This window comes from Diadema antillarum, unplaced genomic scaffold (genome assembly GCF_040938485.1).
Source record: "Diadema antillarum isolate AM-2024a unplaced genomic scaffold, OU_Dant_1.0 scf00000017, whole genome shotgun sequence".
NCBI classification, from domain to species: domain Eukaryota; kingdom Metazoa; phylum Echinodermata; class Echinoidea; order Diadematoida; family Diadematidae; genus Diadema; species Diadema antillarum.
In genome coordinates this window covers 2,494,989-2,512,585 of record NW_027270906.1, presented here as the reverse complement: position 1 = coordinate 2,512,585, position 17,597 = coordinate 2,494,989, and the positions used below count along the sequence as shown (strand labels likewise).

Here is a 17,597-nt window from a genome sequence, read left to right as displayed (position 1 = left end):
TATATGGGTATTATATCAGAATGCTAGGCCGATCGTAAATTCTACCCACAAACATAACAATAACCCTAATCCTCACATCAAACTAGACCTAAAATCATCTCACAACCATAACCCTACCCTAAGGCCTTGGAGAAAACAAGGCATGAGCAATTGTTACAGGAGCAAATGTCGTGTCAACACAAGCAAAGTATAAGACTGCTTTCGCTTCTTATACTTCCTCATTTTAGACCTCCAAAAAATGGGTTTTTCTACCTCTCTGATCTGGCTGCAAGAAGTTGAAGCTTGTTTTACAGTCAGCTTGTGGTAGTACATTGTATAGGTGGAACCAGCCAGGAATGACACGGCCGAAAGAAGGGACAAAATAAGATTGACATTATTTCGACCATTCTCCACATATAATACTCGTGGTTTTATTCGGAAGTGCGAACCCTGGCAGTGTGCGTAAGCGTGGGTCCATCGTGTTCAGAAGATCATTCCCTGAAGGGTCCACGCAACAGCGCCCTCTAAAATTCTCTGACATTTCACTGCTGACATTTACCTTTGACATCTTCACCAGTACATGTAATATTTTTTTCTCTTGGCATATTTATACCACCACTGACATCATTATTCAACTAATGTTTGTTTTGTTTTGCTTTGTTTTTTGAACCTGTGACATTTTTACTCATGACATTTACACTGGTGACAATCTTATCCCGCTTCTTACATCTCATTAATTCTAGTTTATCTGAGCTGTTCTCTCTCTAGTAGATAAAATTTTGTAAAATTTACGATTTTAGCAATTAGATGGGAAAAAAATGTGTGTCGTACGGAATATTGTTATAGTCACAAATCGGAAATCTCATTGCTCCTACTTCCTTGAAACCAGCCCATACAGGAAATCCCACAAGAACCTATCATTACTTCAGTAAAAAGAATGATTATGAAAATGTTGGTCATAATGATGATGATGATGATGATGATGATGATGATGATGATGATAATAATAATAATAATAATAATAATAATAATAATAATAATAATAATAATAATGATAATAATGATAATAATATAATGATAATAATAATAATAACAGCAATAATAATTATGATTATAAGTAAACAATTAAACAAACACACAAATTCATTTTGATGGAATTGAAAGTGATTTTGATTGCTTTTTTTCCAACCGGGCAACGTAGGGAAGCCCCCCAGGGAAAGCCTGGCATCTTGTCTTCTTGTATTTTGCTCTTTTTTTATACTGAAAATGAATTAATTGATTCATCAATCAATAATCAAATATTCAATTGATTTATTGATAAAAAGAAATAATGATTAAAATGAGTGACTTTGTTTTGAACGAAAAAAAATACTAGTCTTCTGTTGATAGTCAACTTCTGCCAAATGTTCAAGATTAACTACTTCCTAACTTTCTATTTTGGCAAGACTTCTGCCTTGCATAATGGCGGTGATGAACAACATTCCGAGTAGCACGAGAAGGATGGAGTTACCAAATGCTAATGCTTTCATTTACTTTTTTCACCAAATATAAGAAAAGATACAGTATCCATGAAATGGGTAAAACCCATTCAAAAACATTGTGCTGTCGGTCAAATATGATAAGGCCCAAAATCTACTTGTACCCCATGCAACACTTTTTCATTCTGACATTTTTACCTTGACATTTTCAAGCTGGTATATCCATTCAGTCGTAGTGAGATGCATGAACAGAAGAAACTCTCGTCGTCGTTTTTTTTAAACAAGTAATCATGATAATTTGATCCCATTTATACCCAGAGAAGTCTCTCCAGTGGCATCACTGTTCTACAAGAGGGTCGTTTCATTGCCATATCCCTTGATTACCACGCAGGTATACCACTGCGTATACAGGGGCGGATCCAGGAATTCCATAAAAAAGGGGGATGGGCGTAAAGCAAGGTGCCACTTCCGGGTTTCATCAGCAAAAAAGAAAACGAAAAAAGAAAAAAGGCTTAAGCTGGTACATTCTTCTATTTTTTTAAAGATACAAAACTAAATATTTTGTCTTTTTTTCTTTATCAAAAAAGGGAAACAAAATAAGGGGCGCCCCCACCCCCCCCCCCACCCCCATCTGCCACTGTTATACACCCGTTTCAAGACAAGGAGGTATATCACCTTCTTGGTCAAGGAGGACGCTGCAGACATTCGTGTCAAATGGGATGAAATCATCTTTTCAAGAATGAATGCAGCAGGAGGAATTCGAACCCATGACCTTTTGTTTACAAACTCAAAGCCTGATCCGCTATGACATGGTGATTCTCTGTTTTCCTTTATCAGTGTTTTTGTTGTTGTACTAAGAAATTTTTCCATTTCTGTCATTCGCTACACAGAGCAAGGAGGTTACAAAGAACGCCAGTTCTTTGTAACCTCCTTGCACAGAGCAATACATTGTGATGCCCCATGCTGTTCCTATCAGATTAAACAAATCAAATATTACAGCCACTTATGTAAAATTATATAAATTATAAAAACAAACGACCGACCAGCAAACACTAAGGCCTACACATTTATTATCACATTTATAATGAAGCGCGTAATCAGATAATCGTATGATTTTTACGTCAATTGCAACTTGTTTGATGTGCCTTTTAACAATGAAGATGAATGAGATCAAGTTTGAGAAATTGAAGAACATGTATTTTGGTTACAGCCCGTTCTTGCGGCAGGAAACTAAACAAAAAAGAAAAGAAAAAGAAGAAGAAATTGAATCAAAACAGTAGCCTTTGGCAGTACAGCATATTTATCGTAATGATCAAACCGAATCATCGTCCCAAATCCGGATGTATAATCATTCGCTTTTTTGTATGCTCTTGTAAAAGAGAGATACAATCACTTTCATGCGAAAGCGAGAGAGAGGGGGGGGGGAGAGAGAGTGGGAAAGAAATGACAGAAAAGGGGTCTACAGAGAAAAGAAAAAGAAAGGGAGACGGGGAGGGCGAGCTAGAAATAATTTCCTCGCGAGTCCTCGAAGTCAGTGAACTGTGCTGTTGTTTTCTGTTTACTAAAGCACTTCACGATGAGTGGGTAACACGAGGCTGCCTTATTTGGGCAATACACACTATTGCATTGATGCAAATACTGGTCTTGCGCAAGAAGATTAAAGTCAAGTAGAACAGGGAGGTGGGAAGAGATCCACCTCCCTGGGTAGACAGATCAATGTCCAATAACCCATAAGATTACCCGGGATCACGAAATTGTGTCGCAGAAAATTCACAAGGCCTGCTCATCTTAAAAATCATCTCGGGTGCAATATGATTCCAGCAATTCATTGATACGAATGGGGAAATCTTTTTCAGTAGTAATGGAAAAGTATGGTAAAAGAAGTACTTGACTCTGTTGATGGCATTTCTTCAGAATTTTCCTGTGTAATAGGCTAACAGCAATGAAATTTGCAGAATAAAGACTCGAAAGTCTTCCCTTTTGCAGAGGTTTTTTTTTTCTAGAAAACATCGAAAGAGACTGAGAGATAAGTTTGAAACTGTTATACTATCAACTCTTATTGCTGTTCTTCAACATTAAAAAAAGAACAGAGTTGAAAAGAAGGGACAAAGGTGAAAGATAATAGTGAGAAGATTCTGCATCATACAATAATCATAATTCTTATGATCGAGGATATTTGATATTGCATTAAGGTGAAATTATCCTTTGAGGTCCCCCCCCCCCCCCCCCACCTCGCATTTTGCTGTTCATATCAAGACACTGGCCAATTCAGGAACAGGGAGTATTGTTATCGCATTCTAATCATTCTTTTTTCCGCCTAACAAAAGTCATTATCATGATTATCACACTAATAGTCCTTGTAAAGATACAAGAGTATAATATTCGCACTAATGGCTTCTTTCTGCAAAAGCATGCTGCGACATGACTGCACGCTTCACATGCTATGAGTAACCGTTTGGTGCTGAATGTTCGGTTCTCATTTTTGCAGAGTTCAACGTTCATCTTTTTAAAGTTGTTTTGTCGATTATGGTAGAGGCAAAGAGAGAAGGGGAGGGGTCGGTGAAATGAAAAGCAGCAACAATGAGGAACGTATGAGCATGGGGCTTGTTGTATGAGGGTAGCTCTTTGGTATGAGGACGTATTGTGCATGCGAACTCAATTCGGGATTTACCGGAGTGACGTCAGTGGTAGGAGGGGTCACCTCCGTGGTGGTAGGGACGCCTCTGGTTCTGGCATTGTTTTGGTCATCCGGGTCACAGATTATCACGGCATGATCAAAGGGTCTGACCATCATCAATGGGAACTCGTTTCTGGTGACGTTTGCACCTTTGTTGAAACTAACTCGACTCATTTTCATAGGACCGTTTGCCATATATGGCAATGAAGAACCTGCTGTCGATGATGTGGATCTTTTCCCCATTGTTTGTGGTGTTTGTTTAAATGTTTGTTGTTGTTTGGGGGTCTTTTTTCGGTCTGTCTGACACCGCGGGAGTTCTCGGTAATGTTTATTTTGGGATGACCTGGCGGTATATAAGTAAAGCAAAGGATACTAGTAGTTAACATAGAGACACTCATTAATCTAAGAGTTGTACCCTGAAATGTTTTGCAAATTTATTTCTCTTACGACTGTTTACAATATAGAAGAAGATAAACCGGTTTCATTGGGAGAGTATCGTCAGTAAATTTTCTTGTCAGAGTGCACTCACTTGCAGCATGTCAATGAGCGGTCTGATCACGTGACTTCTCGGGTCGCCCCGCCCATCTCTTCTCGGCGGAATAATAATCCGACCGCACCAGCCGAGCTTGCAGACACCGCTTCAGCGTCGTTACATTTGTGAAGTACACTCCGTCGAACAGAGAGACATACTGACTTCCTGAACCCCGCCTCGCTCCCTCGCGCATCGCTACGTGTGTACACGCGGATGATTAGTTCATAGGTTCTCTGTTACTACCCGCTCTGCACGTACTAGCGGAGCAGCGCGCGGAGAAAGCGGTACGGTGTGTTGTAGAAGTAAAGCGCTCGCATCCTTTACTCTTCCGAAGTGGTTGTGAATAGTGGTGGACCGTAAATACTCGGTTGTTGACATTATAGAGCTTCTTTGGACACTTTTCACAAACCGAGGCTTTGAAGCCAAACTGCAGGTACGTTACTTAATGTCCAATTAAAATGATGATGATCTTCTAGTCACTTTTGTCGGAGCCGGAACGTGTGAAAGTTTGGCAAAATGCCTAATTCCATGTCATGATTTGTGTTGCGTGTGTGTGTCTCTGTGTGTGTCTTGATTCTCGAACAGGTGTGCCACGATATCTTGAGCATGGCGTGTGATTCAAGTAAAAACATGGATGTAAACTCATATTTCCACTCACGAAACGTTACAGGCATGGCATTGATATCGAAGCCATAAAGAAGTCCGATGTCTCGGGACTCTTTATTTCTCTGCTGCACGATTTCTTGGTATCATTTTCATGCTTTGCCCGTTTACTGTAAGACTCCCTTCATAACATAAAGTGTTGCTCTCTCCCGGGTCCCTCCGCTCCGTCTCTCTCTTTCTCTCGAGAAGTTTGAGAGCTCTTGAGGTCAATCCCTGAACCTCAGAAACTTTAGAGGGGCTTGGTTGAAGTGAAAGGGATAAAAAAAAATATACTGCTAAACTCATGCGCTTCATGGTTGTGCATTTTGTCAACTAGTACTCCTGCTTTGCCGTATTGGGTTCTAAGGGGTTCGTTAACGTTCCTCTTGGAGAAAAGCGGGCCTCCCCTCCCCTCCTTCAGCATGTTACATGCACGCTTTCGGTTGCTCCACGCACAATCAACCGCCTGGCTTCCCTGTGTAGAGCGTGGGGAAAACAATACTATTGTAGAAAATCAAGCGTGGTGCTCCTGGAAATCAATCATAATTGTGCCCAAGGGCGAGCTGAATAGCGACTGTGCGTGTTTATGCGATTACGTAATGCACGCCCTTCTGTGCTGTGCGATGTTGGTGCATGACATCGCCTGCCTGTGTGTATTACATGTCCTTAATTTTGTTTCCTCCGCTTCATGTTCAACTGGAGCTGCTCATACGCTTTTATGCATGCACAGATCATCGTGCCTGCTTCATTTGGTGAAGATGATTCATAATCATACTACAAGGCAAACTTAAAGAAATGTGTAGACAAAATATCTGCTCATGACATTTAGATGGTAGAGTAATTAGATCGATAATGATTCTTCAGCGCAAAGTCGAAACTTTAAAAAGGCACTTTGATCGAAAATTGGCAAATGATCTCGTATTTATACTTCTACCAAATTCAGATTTGATATTTATGCAAAATTTGCTTCCTCATCTTTTTAATCTGTTATACTTAAAGGAGATTTTTTTAATACGACACAAGTTTGTGACAAGCCCCGATAAATTTTGATCCTGACACATATAGGAGGTACTGCTCGCGTAGAGGCCAGAACCCGGGGCAAAGGGGACCAAATTTGTTTGTCTGTCAATTGTCAGGCCGAAATAGCAAAGCAAGACTTTTGGTTTATAATTTTACTTCAGGACGAGCACTAACAAATGGCAGTATCTGGGGTTTTTTTTTCTCTCAAATTATCCATGTTATCAAATACCAGGAACTTGAAAAAGTATGAAAATTCATCGTTGCTCCTGACATTCGGGGCAAACTGAAATACGGAACGAGGCAAAGTATAAATTAAAAACACTTTATACTAGAGGTTATCTTGAATGTGAAAACCATGACTCTCCGCTAAATTGCTCCTCTTTGGTCTTTCAAACACTGTTATAGTATGGAATGTCCTGTTTCCTTAAAGGACTAAATGAGGCCTACATGGTTTCGAAATTTAAGAGTATCTAGGTCATACCTCATGGGCCACACTTGACTTGTGAGTTTTGTTGTTGATTGTAAATTTGCTGTTTTGAGGGATGATGAGGTTAATGATATTTGTCGGAGGTTAATGATATTTGTCGAAGCGTAACAAGATGTTATTAAAATTTTCCGACGATCGAAGACATGAGGAATAAATTGACGTGATAGGGTGAATCAAATCGGTGGAATGTTTTATTTGAAAGGATAGTTTATCTTTTCATCACACTCCTCGGAGCACACGTTGGCCAAGAACTACCCCCCCCCCCCCCCTCCCCTCCACCTATGTACACAGTGTACAACTACAATACACTGACGCTATAAGACATCTTGGGCGTTCTTTGCAGGCAAGGGAGATTATAACAAGCGGGCTTCAAATGCAATTTTTCATTGTAGGTCGACGAATGCGATATTATGCCATCGTCTGTGTTTCAGCTTTGTGTAACCCATGGTTCCAGTGAGGGAGCTAATGAGGAAAAAAAAAGAAAGAAAGAAAACGGTCTCTGGTGAACCGATCACGTCTGCTGCTTTTAGAGCACTTGCTCAAGAAAGACGTTCGCGGGTTTTTTTTTTTCTCACCAGCGAGGAGGGGATTAGTGAGTAGTCTGCTGGAAGTATCAGTATCCATGGCAACCACTGGCTACGCGATTATGCGCTTTAGGAGAGCGCGAGGTTGCTGGGCAGGTCCAACCATGGACCCACCCTTAATTCAGTGATTCACAATCTTCCCTCTTCTTTGTGTTTTCATAAATAGATGCCCTCTATATCCAAAGCCTACCAGATTTAATTAAACTTCATGACCCCTATTTCCTATAGGAATACGAATATAATGTTTGTTTTTCTCTTCTGATGAACTACATTGTACATCTTGGTATTTTTATCGAGAAATGCTGTTGTTCCTTGTCCTTTATTTTCCTGTGAACTGCTCTCTTAGTTGAATGAAAGACACCCCCCCCCCCCCCCCCCCAATGTTAGTTGCGGTAGCCTAAATGTACCTAGATTTTGCTCTGAAGGTTAGAAGTAGGGCCCAGGTATAAACCGCATATGCCAGTCCTGATATTGCGTACTTCAGAAAAAGGTAAATGTAAACGCTTCCCAAAAAGTCATACAGATACAACATAAGGGACAAACTTAATACAATGCATGTGTAGGGGCCCATTGTGTTATTGTTTATTGTTCATATTGTATAAGTAGGCCTATCAGTTCAGACAATTGATTAACAAAAGTAGTGTAGGGCCTATACACTCATCTGCAAACAAAAATGTCCCTTTAACACGTATAATGATATTTTTTAGGTATGATCGTTGAAGATGATAGTGAGGGATATGATGATATTGATTAACGACAGTATAGGTGATGAGTGAAAGGAGTAGGCTTGCGAAGAGACCAGGAGGTGGATTTTTATACCTCTCCGTGTAATAATATATAGGGATCGAGGGTGTAGGCCTATACGTTCTATTACAGACTCCTTTACAATGACATTGAGCTCCGGTCCCGAGTCCGTGATGTTTTCTGCTTTTATGAGTATATTTTTATATCACAAATTCATAAATATTGTTTCATTGACATATGATAGGCTTATGTATCAAATATTATTATGACTGAATTTTCAAGTTTTTTTTTTTAAGACGCACTAAGGTTCCTTGCCTTTCATTGATATCTTCAACATTAAAGTCAGCTGAAATGATCGAGCCTAACAATTCCTAATGGCACCTTGTTATTTCTGCGTGCACCAGGTCACAATGGCAAGATATGTTTCAGACAATTTAATTCCGCACGTTTTCCTGCCATATTACTCTCAATTTTCCACACAACAATGACCCGTGATCATACTATCATACCATGGGAGATATAGTTCAATGAGACATATCTTACTCGTGTGATTTTGGTCATATTTCAAGGCAAGTTTCATACCAAGCGTTGTTATGCTTATTTGGGCTGACTTTTTTTACGAAAGGTAAGACAATGAGAGCTGGTTTGTTTTTCTTTCTCTGGGCGGAGCATAGTGGGTGCAGGAAAAAAAATGAAATGATAGAAGACAGCTCCAGAATTTGCGATTTTGGACTTATTCACATCAGTAGAGTAGATGACAACATTGGGATGGATGATTGGGAAAAATTTTCAGTCCTTGCGGGTAAACAAGGGCTCCCTTGTCACGTTCACATTCGTACAAAGAAGAAAAAACCACAGAAGAATAGATGTGACGGTGATATGTGAATACCATTTTTGTTATAGGTACATTGGTAAAGATCGCCTGGTTTGCCAGAAATCGGTAGAGTAAGCCCTACATAATGCATCAACAGATTCTTGTCTCTAAATCCACCCCATTCCAAGAGAGCGAAGACAACGAAGGCCTTTGTAATAGACCACAAAGTATCTAATAACTGCTTGTCACTTTTATCGTGATTTTCCAAGATGTCGATGTCCATGTAACAAGTGCAGAAATGACATTTGTACTCTTGGCAGCATTAATCCTGTTGTCAAACCCTGGCGCGACGAAAACTTTCTTAGATGGACAAGACAATGAATATTCACATCAAATCTTCTGGGAAACTTGCATTGTGCCATTAATGATGAAGTCACAGGTTTTAGCTGGTGTTATATACTTTCTTTCTCAAATTCATAAGCTTTCGACGATCCGGGGGTCCAACCCGCGCGGAACGTCAGTTTGGAGGGGTACCATGATAGTAATAGTAATATACCTGTCGTGTATGTATTGGCAAGTGCAGTTCACCATTCGTGAGAACCTGGAGGCGAGCTCCGTGTTGCAGAGAACATGCATCTGTGTTTTGTCCCACCTCACAGTGATGCTGTTTTGCATATCAATACAACCACATAGGAGGTACTCGGCGGGGCGGAACAGTGAACAACGCAGCTCCCCTTGTTGAGTGCTTTCAAAAGAGAGCATTTACTTGAAATTCTGCCACAATGGTTGCCCCCGGTAGTCCTCCCCTCATTTTTTTTTTTCTGGAATATCACCCACTGAAATCTCGGCAACCTTGATAAAAATACAAAGGGCAAGAATAGCTCCCTATTGTGGTTTTGCTCTGGTCTTGAGAAAAAGGGTGAAGATGTCTGTCGCCATCATTCAAGTCGTTCTCCCGTGACTTTGAGCAGACCAAGGAGTAATCATACTCCTTGAGCAGACGATGCGTCGACACGAAAAGTTATCACATCACTCAGTGGATCGTTTCATTTCTGTTTCCGATTGTTCGAAGCATTAGTTAGTTCAGCTTCTCTTATTGCAGCTTGTGTATACATGCGATAAGAAGAAACACTTCTCTAGTCTCTAGTATGAATGATTGTGAAAACACGCTGAATGCTTGGAAGATTTTATTGTATTATTTTTGCTTTTTCTTCTTTTTGTGTGTTTGTATCTTCAATTTTCTTTCTCTTCAAATATCAGCGGGATTACTAAGAGTATTTTTACTCCGTGAAATTAACCGCCCGGGAAGTTGTGCTTTGCGCTCCTTTAAAAGGGGATAACTAGTAGGCTCATCTGATCAGCGGGAATCAGTGGGAATGCTGGGGGATGATTGTTCCAATCCTTGTGGATTCTAAGAGTACATTGTACATCTATTGTTGTGTGAAATTTATTTGCTTCAGAATGGTCTCATATTCAAGTAAAGTGCAGCTTAATGTTTCCAGGGTAACATGCCTGTACAGTGACATTGACGTTAACGTTAACGATCGTGAACAGCCCATTAACGATCGCCCTGACACTGTACAGGCATGCTAACCTGGAAACATTAAACTGAGACCATTCTGACGCAAATAATTTTCACACAACAATAGTTATACAATGAAAAGGATTGGAACAATCACCCCCCAGCATTCCCACTGATCAGGTACTAGCCATCCCCTAAATCTACATCTGGTCAGTCAGGCTTGTATGCGGCTTCTTTTGTGTGTGTGTGTGTGTGTGTGTGTGTGTGTGTGTGTGTGTGTGTGTGTGTGTGCTTTTTTGTACATACCAAGGAGGCATCGCATCACACATTGGCTTGTGACCGTTGCAAAACTAACAAATCCACAATCAGCGTGCGCAACCAAATAGAAATATACCCTCGGACCTGGACGCCACGTTTTCCTGCTGCCAGGGCGGTTGAAAAACTTGAGACTTGCTCGAGTGGGCGTGGTGGAGACACGGAAGTAGGAAAAAGAAAAAACACGAGAGGCATGTTTGTTGTAATTTCCTCTATGGAGACAAGTTTCTCGAACTTCAAACTAAAACTCCACCACGAGTTCGCCATGAGTTCGCCCTGAGTTCGCCCTGAGTTCGCCCTATGTTCGCTGGGAAGAAAAGCATCACCCAGACATAAACGCACATCGGGAGGATTAACCAGAAGAGCAGTTTCTGATAGCTGTAGCATGTCATGGTTTGTTAATGTGTGGACTTGACAGTATTCATCACGGTTCCTGAAGATGCGCAGGCCCAGGCACTTCTTGAGCTAAAACATATGGTATACACAAGTATACCATATATATAGATAGATATATATAGATATAAATACACAAGAGTCAACCTTTGATAATTTGATTGCACCCAATTTTGGAAAAGTGACAGAAAACAGATCACCCCCACCAACCCACCCCCCCCCCCCCTCCCCCCCCCCAAAAAAAAAGAATGTATAAAATAAAGAGAAGAAAAAACCGTCAATAAACTGACATTCCACTGGATTGTTCAACAGTCTCTGACTTGAAAGCTTGGATTTTTTTTTCAAAGCAACGAATTTGTAAGCGTTTTGGGATATAGGGCTAAGGGTAAGATTAGGTTTGGGGCTTGCAAGTTGTTGTTTTTTTTTTTAGTCCAGATATCTTATGGCTACCAACTCCAGAAGGATACGCGTGACTGACGTGAGCCACCTTGCAGGCAAAATATACAATATATTCTCTCTGAAATACTGTATCTATATGTGTGGTTATATAACAGCTAGAGTCGCCTGTTTTACGAAAATGTCCTTAGCATGAGCGTGATTTACGTCACTTGAAAATGTTCACGTGATACGTGGATGTTCGTTCCAAGCCAGTCTCTGTTATGTGGCTGATTTTTTTTTCTTTGCTGCCTTCCGGAAACCTAGTACAAATGTAAAATATACCAATGTAGCCAGATACTAGGTGTTACAAAAAAAAATGCCGCTTTTTATCCTTAATAGTTCAAAAACTAGTACAGTGTATATCAGATAACACTGACATTGATATGAGCAATAGCTGAATAATGTACAATTTTGTTGGAGGTAATGTTACAATGACAGCATAATTTAGTTTCATTAAATGAAACATTTATTTTTCAGTTAGGTTTCAGATTTTGCTCTATTTTCTACCCTCTGTACAAAACTTTAACTTTGCACGGAAGTCAATCGGTGTATATGGGAGTGTGTAGTTGAGACCCAAATAATGGTCCTGAACAATGGCCAGAATTGGAATGTCCATTATTAATTCATGAGGACTTCTACTTAGATCGCAGCTAGTCTTTTTTTCGTTCTGAAATGTGGTGTATGCAAGCACATGGAAACATGTGCTTAAAGTACTTTTTTCGTGTGCATGCATTTCACCCTTTGCCATGAATTCAGACTAGCAGTGCCCAGGGCAGTCCATCATGAACACGATGAATAATTTTTAAAAAAAATCATGCGCCTTGGAGCAGAGCTCTGAACAGGTGGTATCCATGTCCATTGTCCAGGGACATTGTATTACACACTCACATACACATCATTTAGTTCCTGTGTAAAGTTCAGGTTTTGTACAGAGGGTTAAAATTTGACCAAAATCTGGAACCTAACTCTGAAATTGATCATGGATTTCATGAAACTGACAGGCTCCCTATAGGTTCTCATATTCAAATCACCTCCAACTAAATTGTACACTATTCAGCTATTACTCATATCAATGACAGTGTTAACTGATATATAGTTTTCGAACTATTCAGGATCAAAAGTGGGAAATGTTTTTTGTAACTCCTAGTATATTTATACTTGCAAGATTTAAAAGATTATACTTCATGCAAGTATGATTATCAAAAACATTCATTTCGTGTGTCGTAAGTTGGTATTGTCAAAGCATTTATTTCTTGTACCGTTACACTCTGTGTGAAGATAGGTTCAACTTTACCCCCTTTCTGGTCTGAAAGGTGCAAAAAAGCTCCCGTGAAGGTACTGTGTCGGGCCTAGGGCAATTATCATCCCCATGGCAATTACCCGGACCCCTCAGCTGATCCCTAATCCTGAACCTAATCCTAACCCTAACCCAAACTCTAGCCCGTAAACCGAACCCTAACCCTAAACTTTACTTTACCCTTATCACTAACTAGTATTTAGCCGGGGGATGATTGCCCTCGGGGGTAATTGCCCTGATACGACTGCGTCACACTTACTTGTGCAAAGTTGAACCCGTTTTTCTTCCACTGTAAGCCAGATAGCTGACGAGTAATAATGTCTAGTAATTGTATTTTTGTATTTCATTTCAGATTTCCACGAAGACTTGCAAGAATCAGAAGATACGATGCCTGCCACAGAATTGAAATACAAATTCGGCTTGATCAACTCTGCTGGAAAGTACCTGACAGCCGAGAAATTTGGTGGAAAGGTAAATGCTTCCGGTTCATCACTAAAAGCCAAACAAGTTTGGACCCTCGAACAGGATGAAGGAACTTCTATCAGTTACTTGAGGGCGCCATCAGGTAACTATCTCTCGGCAGACAAGAATGGAAACGTGTTTTGTGATGTAGAGGATAAAAGCGACAGCGAGGACGTTCGTTTCAATCTCGATCGCCTTGACGACGGCAAGTGGGTTCTTATGAACGTCAAATACGAGCGGTATCTTGGATGCAATGGCGAGAACCTGGTGTGCACGGCCGGCAACAAAGAAGACCCATCGGTCAAGTGGACTGTCCAGTTAGCCATCCACCCACAGGTATGCATGAAGAATTTCCAGCACCAGCGCTACGCCCATCTCAAAACTAGCGAAGACGGCAGCGACAAGGTAGTCGTCGAGGAACTCGTCCCCTGGGGAGCCGACTCCACCCTCACTTTGGCCTACCTGGGACAGGGCAAGTATGCGTTGGAGGCCTTCAACGGCAAGTTCGTCCAGTCCAACGGAGAGCTTAGCGCAAGTGCAACCCCTGAAGCAGAGTTCACCCTCCTCTTTCAATCTGGTCATCTGGTACTCAGGGACAACGACGGCCATAACTTAGGAGTGGCCAGTGGATCCAAGGCGCTCAAATCGTCCAGCAAGATCGGAATTTCCAAGGAAAACTACTTTATCCTGGAAGACAGCGCGCCACAGGGGGCCTTCCAATACGGATCGAAGTTTGCTTCTCTCAAGCAAGGTAAGTCCACGCAGTTTACTTCTATAATCTTGCATTTAATACAGATACATGAACTACATACTTTCAGAAAAGCTATCTTGCGACCTAGGTCCTATACGCTATTAGAGTTTTAGCGATATGCAGTTAAAGGAGTATTCGAAAGCAGCGACAAATTCCTCTGAAGATAATAATTAGTTGACCTGTAGACTCAATTTTACTCATTGCCTATGGGGAGTTGGTTCATGCTTTGCACAAATTATGGCACTTTCAAAATGTGGAATGGCGTGGGTTAGTGACTCGTGTGGTGGTAAAATCAGGGAGGTGGGAAACCTCCCTGGTGAAATCGAAGTCTATGTTGACACTCTGTGGGTATGAAAATGATGTTACTCTCTACTAGTAGTATACAAAATGTACCACTGACAGTGGAATGCCTAAAATAGCGCCATTACTATCGAATGGCACGCCAAGAGCAACCTCCCGTAGAGTGACCTATATACCGGCGAAGTTCAGAGGTCGCATGAGGTCATCCAGTGGTTGGTTGTCTGGCAGTCGCTCGCGGCCTCTCACTCAAATTTCAGATGAGTGAACCGCGCCAGCCCAACACAGACACCCCTAGGCATATGATTGTAAACAGCTCTCAGGTCGTCAGGAGCAGGAGCAGGTCGTCGTGTGACCCTGATGGCTGGCGAGGGTCAGGTGTTAACCCGAAACACAGGGTGGCAACGTGAGGAGGAAGCAATTTTTTTTTTACAGAAGAATGATTATGAAATTTAGTAGAGCCTATAAAACATCTGCCAAAATAATACCGGAACTCTGCGGATCAGTTTCTGCGGTCGGTGCTTCCCATTTTGATTTGTTCGTCATGAAGAGAGTAATCCTTCTTCAGAGCTATTCAGCTGATATCAGGCTCAAAAAGATGGGTGATAGGAAAGTTCTCGGATTACAGTTTCATCATATATACCAGGCATATCCTGTGAGATATAACTATATGATAAAATCATATCAGCTGGCCAAGGAAGTGAAATTCAAGGACTCATGAAGATGAGGGTGAGGAGCATGAAAAGAAAATTTCATTCTGTCTATTCTTGGGGGCATTGTTATGGTTGTTAGAGAAATGAGAAATATTCCTCTTTGGGACATGGGGGCGGGGTAGTTCAGTTGTGACTGTGTAGAAAGATACATCGAAGTCGAAATGACTTTGGCCCGAATTCACGAAATTGGTACAATTGAAACCATGGTTTATACCATGGACAATTTGTATGGAGCGCCAAGCGTCGCATGGTCTATTTCGTTACGAAATCAGTCATTTCGTCGACGAAATAATCACTTCGTTAACGAAATAAACATTTCATCGACGAAATGACTAATTTCGTAACGAAATAGACCATGCGACACTTGGCGCTCCATACTAATTGTCCATGATTTTATTTTAAACCATGGTTTTAATTGTATCACCTTCGTGAATTCGGGCCTACATGTATGAGTGTAATCAAGCCATTGTTCAATTTTTTAGCATCGTGGGGGAAACCCATTCCCAGGGGCATTGTCTGTCCTACACTTCTACATGAGAGAGAACACGCAAGTATCCCACTGTACATACACCTAAAGACACGCCCATTCTGACACGTGACTTACATCAGAAGCTGACTTGAGTGTGCAGTACATGTATTTACACGTCTCTCTGATTCAAGAGAACACAATAGTGAGACGAGTTAGAAAACAAAACTTCAGACATCCCTTATTTGGAATGGAATACCACTCAGGCCCCAATACCATGGAATTTCCACCCCATGCAAATTTCTTCTCTCAAGGACTGTCTGCCCCGGCATGATTGTATGATATCGTTTGTTCAAAAATCCTATTGGTTTAATCTTTTTATTTCTGTGCACATTAGGTAGGAAAGTGAAAAATGCTTGAACCTTGGAGTCCTGAAAATACTTAACATTTGACTGGTTTATTTGTTTAAAAATTGAAATGCAGTTTTCTTTGAATTATATCTTGTGTTCTTGGGGCAATAGTCCAAAATTCGCAAGTTTATTAAATCAGATGATATTAATGATTTATGTTACTTGTGCCTTATACTGTGCGGTCTATAAGAAAAAAAAACTGCATTTAAAATGATATCACTATTCACACACATTTAATTTTTTTCATCTTGTCATTACGAACAATTTCCTTAAAAAATGAGTGGTAAAAGTTCATTTGGGACAGAGTGTCTCTTGGACACGAGGTACTATCTGCTCAGAAGATCCTCAGTTTCCATTTAGGATCGGTTGTTCATGCACGTGGAGCTTCTAGATATAGAGCGAAAGAACCTAGCCAAGGGCTGCCCCTGGGTCTGGGCGCACGAACAGGAACCAGCCCATTTCCCTTCCCAACCCGGCAGGATGCTTGCACCGAGATAGAAATCTTATCTATGTCTTTCTAGACGAATTAAAGGACGACTAGCAAAGTGGTAGAACGCGGATGGTAAAAGATTTCCTTCTGGTTGAATTGAGGCTTGCACTTGAAGCCGGTGGTATACAGTCATTTCTTAATCCTTCACGATAGGCCTTCATAGGCTAACTTTGTTCTTGCCAAGGTTCAGACACGGCTAATTCCTGTCCATATTTTGCAGAACACTAAGGTGCAGCACTGATGCAATTTGTAAAAATTATGTTCCTTCGTTTGCCAATACTCTATACCAATAGCATCACGGATAAGTTTGTAGTTTCATGTGCTCACTTCATCGAAGTTTTAGAGAAAGAAAGAAGCATCCCTCGCTTTTACAACATCATCGTTCCTGGTCTCCTCCACTTAAGGCATGATAAACAATCCAATACTGAATCAATCGCACGTAACCTCGATGTTACACAGAGCTTCAGGATGTCTGCTGCACTGTCAATAATGCTTGTGATACTCTGGATAACTGATTTACGCATACGACACATAGACCGTAGTACATGTATGTGAGGTTGGCATTCATGGAACAAGATTATTGCTTTGAAGTGGGTATCGATTGCCAGAGACTCAATGAATAACACAGTAATGATTGTGATCAAGTAAGACTTGCCGTGTACATCATTACTATAAAAACATGTAGACTAACTACTGTACACCGGGTCCCGGATTACATAGATTTGTAACACGGTTTCTTGAACGATACTCCTTAGTATTATCCAAGAGATATCAAATGGGAACCATTGCACTTGCAGGATACTAATTATAAATCGTTAAAGGTTCTAATCCTACACATTTCCGTTTGTTTTTGGCTGTTAACTATACCAGCATAACAAGAGAGTGCAAATCAAGTCCTAAAATTAACAGTCGGATGGGTGGATGCCTGAATATCAATGTACTCAGGATGAATGTATTGTGGTAAATATTACACGTGTTCTATCTGTGATCAAGACGACCAAACCCCCTCCTGTCCTTTTGAGTTCTCGGTCAACATGACACTGACCAGTCATGGACCGTCGACATCAGTGTTCCTTACAATTCAAA

At 40.8% G+C, this 17,597-nt stretch overlaps 1 protein-coding gene across 1 annotated transcript in view; it reads left to right on the top strand.

Annotated features, from left to right (window-relative positions):
- Positions 1 to 4,841: 4,841 nt before the first annotated feature.
- Positions 4,842 to 17,597, top strand: part of LOC139727232 (fascin-like) — a 50,973-nt gene continuing 38,217 nt past the window's right edge. Inside the window, exons 1-2 of the mRNA XM_071638192.1 lie at positions 4,842 to 5,099; positions 13,275 to 14,135. Of these exons, the coding sequence (XP_071494293.1) occupies positions 13,310 to 14,135 (826 nt within the window). The 5' untranslated portion in view covers positions 4,842 to 5,099; positions 13,275 to 13,309. The remainder of the gene's footprint in view (positions 5,100 to 13,274; positions 14,136 to 17,597) is intronic.